The sequence below is a fragment of the Vespula pensylvanica genome, chromosome 2 (genome assembly GCF_014466175.1).
Source record: "Vespula pensylvanica isolate Volc-1 chromosome 2, ASM1446617v1, whole genome shotgun sequence".
Taxonomy (NCBI): Eukaryota; Metazoa; Arthropoda; class Insecta; order Hymenoptera; family Vespidae; genus Vespula; species Vespula pensylvanica.
In genome coordinates, this window is record NC_057686.1 from 9,829,329 (window position 1) to 9,832,843 (window position 3,515).

General features: G+C 72.1%; 1 protein-coding gene across 1 annotated transcript; it reads left to right on the forward strand.

The window, feature by feature from the left end:
- The first annotated feature begins 1,524 nt into the window (after window positions 1-1,524).
- LOC122627346 (opioid growth factor receptor-like) lies at window positions 1,525-2,391 on the forward strand. Its single transcript, XM_043808426.1, has one exon. It carries the CDS (start codon window positions 1,525-1,527, stop codon window positions 2,389-2,391), a length of 867 nt encoding a protein of 288 aa, XP_043664361.1.
- Window positions 2,392-3,515: the final 1,124 nt, after the last annotated feature.

Below are 3,515 nucleotides of genomic sequence, written 5' to 3' on the forward strand. Positions count from 1 at the left end.
CCCAATGACTCGCAGTGCCGTAGCACACCGGGCCACGCTACGACAACTTTCGTAGTGTCGTACCAAGCCATACAACGACGGACGACACCACGCTAGGCCTCGCAATGCCGGGATCCGTCTGGCCACGCCACGCCGGGCAGCGCAGTGTCGTGAAACACTGAGCAACTCCTACAAGGACACCGGAGAACTCGGCTGCGCCGGGCTACGCGAACCAGTATTTCGGAGATATCGGATACGAAAACATGTGCCCCGGAGGTTCCTGCCGCGCAGGGATACGCCAATTCGGGTCACGGAGAGCCTGCCCGCCCCGGAAACAGACGAACCAGAGTCACGACATCCCGGTTGCTGAAGAGTTCGCCAACGAAGGCAAAGGTCAAATCGATCCCTGGAGTGCCCGGCCGCGCCAGGCCGCTCCAACGCGGGTACCGGAGGGATCGGTATTAACGAGCAACACCAGCCGGTGTCCCGGAGAACCCGGTCACGCCAGGCAACGCCAGCCTGCGTCCCGGAGAGCCCGTCTACGCCGGGCCACGCCACCCCGGGCCGCGCAGAGCCCGGTCACGCAAGCCCGGTCTCCGGAGAGCTCGGACACGCCGGGCCACGCCAGCCCGGGCCCCGGAGAGCCCGGCCACGCCAGCACGGTTCCTGGAGAGCTCGCCCCCACCAGCCTGAGCCCCAGATAGCCCGGCCTCGCCAGCCCGGGCACCGGAGAACAGGCTATGCCAGCCCGGACCGCGGAGAGCCTGGTCACGCCAGCCCGGTCCAGGAGAGTTCGGACACGCTGGGTCACGCCAGCCTGGGCCCCGGACAGCACGGCCACGCCAGCCAGGTCCGCGGAGAGCCTAGCCACGCCGGGCGACGACAGCCCGGTCTCCGGAGAGCTCGGACACGCCGGGCCACGCCAGCCCGAGCACCGGAGATCCCGGCCACGCCGGGCCACGCCACGACGGGCCACGCCACCCCGGGCCGCGCAGAGCTCGGTCACGCAAGTCAGGATCCCGGAGAACTCGGACACGCCGGACCATGCCAGCCCGGGCCCCGGACAGCACGGTCACGCCAGCCAGGACCCCGGAGAGCTCGGCCACGCCAGCCCCGGCCTCGGAGAGCCCGGCCAAGCAGGATCACGACAAGTCTCGCTCCGTAGAGCTCGGCCATCGTGGACACGCTAAGTCGGGTCCTGGAGAGACCGGTCACCACGGACAACTCCAAGTCGCGTCACGGAGAGCACGGCCACGCCTCATCCACGCAAAGTAGACCCCCCCGAGAGAACGACTACGCCGGGCCTCGCCAAGTTGGGCTCCAGAGATCCCGGCCACGCCGGGCCACGCCAGTCGGAGCACCGCAGAGCTTGGCCACGCAAGCCCGGGTCCTGGAGGACCCGGCCACGACAGCCCGGGCCCCGGACAGCACGGCCACGACGGAACACACCAGCCCGGATCCCGGAGAGCCTGGCCACGCCAGCCCGGGTCCCGTAGTGCCCGTTCACGCTGGGCAATACCAGCCCGGTCTCAGGAGATCCCGACTATGCCAGTTCGTGCCCCGGAGTGCCCGGCCACGACGGGACCCACCAGCCCGGATCCCGGAGAGCCTGGCCACGCCGGGCGACACCATCCCGGTCTTCGGAGAGTTCGAACACGCAGGGCCATGTCAGCCCGGGCCCCGGACGGCACGGCCACGCCAGCTAGGTCCTCGGAGAGCTCGGCCACGCAGGATCACGCCAAGTCTCATTCTGTAGAGCTCGGCCATCGTGGACACGCGAAGTCGGGTCTTGGAGAGACCGACCACATCGGACAACTCCAAGTCCAGTCACGGAGAGCACGGCCACGCCTCTCCACGCCAAGTCGGCCCACGGAGAGAACAGCTACGCTGGGCCTCGCCAAATTGGGCCCCAGAGATCTCGGCCACGCCGGGCCACGCCAGACCGAGCACTGGAGAGCCCGGCCACGCCAGCCCGGGCCCCGGAGAGCCGGCCACGCCAGCACGGTTCCCGGAGAGCCTGGCCACACCTGCCCGGTTCCCGGAGAGATCGGACACGCCGGGCCACGCCGGCCCGGGCCCCGGAGAGCACGGCCACGCCAGCCCCGGCCCCAGATAGCACGGCCACGCCAGCCAGGGCCCCGGAGAGCCCGGCCACGCCGGGCCACGCTAGCCCCGGCCCTGGAGAAGTCGGCCACACCGAGCCACGACTGCCCAGGCACCGGAGAGGCGGCCACGCCGGGCCACGCCAGCCAGGGCACCGTAAAGCACGGCCACGCCGGGCAACACCAGCCCAGGCCCCGGAGGGCCTGGTCATGCCGGGCTGCGCCAACCGGGGCAGTGGAAAGGCCGGCCAAGCCGGGTCACACCAGACCGGGCCACGGACTGCACGATCACGCCAGCCAGGCACCGTAGAGCTCGGCCACGGCAGCCTGAACCCCGTAGAGAGCGGCCACGCCGTGCCACGCCAGCTCAGGCCCCTGTGTGACCGGCCACGACGGCCCATGCCAGACCGAGCACCGGAGAGGCGGCCACGCCGGGCCGCGCCACCCCAGGGCCCCGGAAAGGCCGGCCACGCCAGGCCACGCGACCGCCGGGCCCAGGAGAGCCTGGCCACGCCTGCCCGGTTCTCGGAGAGCTAGGAAACGCCGGGCCACGCCGGCTCGGGCCCCGGACAGCACGGCCACGGTAGCCCCGGCCCCAGATAGAACGGCCACGCCAGCCAGGGCCCCGGAGAGCCCGGCCACGCCGGGCCACGCTAGCCCCGGCCCTGGAGAAGTCGGCCACACCGGGCCACGACTGCCCAGGCACCGGAGAGCCTGGCCACACCAGGCCACTGCAGCACGGTCCCAGATGAACCTGGCCACGCCGTGCCATGCCAGCCCAGACCCCGGAGAGCCCGGCCACGAAGGGATACACGAGCCCGGATCCCGGAGAGCCTGGCCACAACGGGCGACACTATCCCGGTCTCCGGAGAGCTCGGACACGCCGGGCCACGCCAGCCCGGGCCCCGGACCGCACGGCCCTGACAGCCAGGGCTCTGGACAGCTCGGCCACGGCAGCCTGAGCCCCGAAGAGCCCGGCCACGCCCGCACGGGCGCCAGAGAGCCCGGCCAAATCAGCCCGGACGCCGGAGAGCCTGGCCACGCCAGCACGGGCCACGGACAGCGCGATCATGCCAGCCAGGGCACCGTAAAGCACGGCCACGCCGGGCAACTCCAGCCCAGGCCCCGGAGGGCCTGGTCATGCCGGGCCGCGCCAACCGGGGCAGTGGAAAGGTCGGCCAAGCCGGGTCACACCAGACCGGGCCACGGACTGCACGATCACGCCAGCCAGGCACCGTAGAGCTCCGCCACGGCAGTCTGAGCCCCGGAGAGAGCGGCCAGGCCGTGCCACGCCAGCTCAGGCCCCTGTGTGACCGGCCACGACGTGTCACGCCAGCCCGGGCCACGGAGAGACCGGCCACGCCGGGCCACGGCACCCGTGGGCCCCGGAGAGCACGGCCACGCCGGGCCACGCCAGCCCGGGCCGCGGAGAGG

Bases quoted from the DNA above. Each gene is read 5' to 3' on its own strand.
- LOC122627346 (XM_043808426.1), top strand. From the start codon at position 1,525: ATGCCAGTTCGTGCCCCGGAGTGCCCGGCCACGACGGGACCCACCAGC.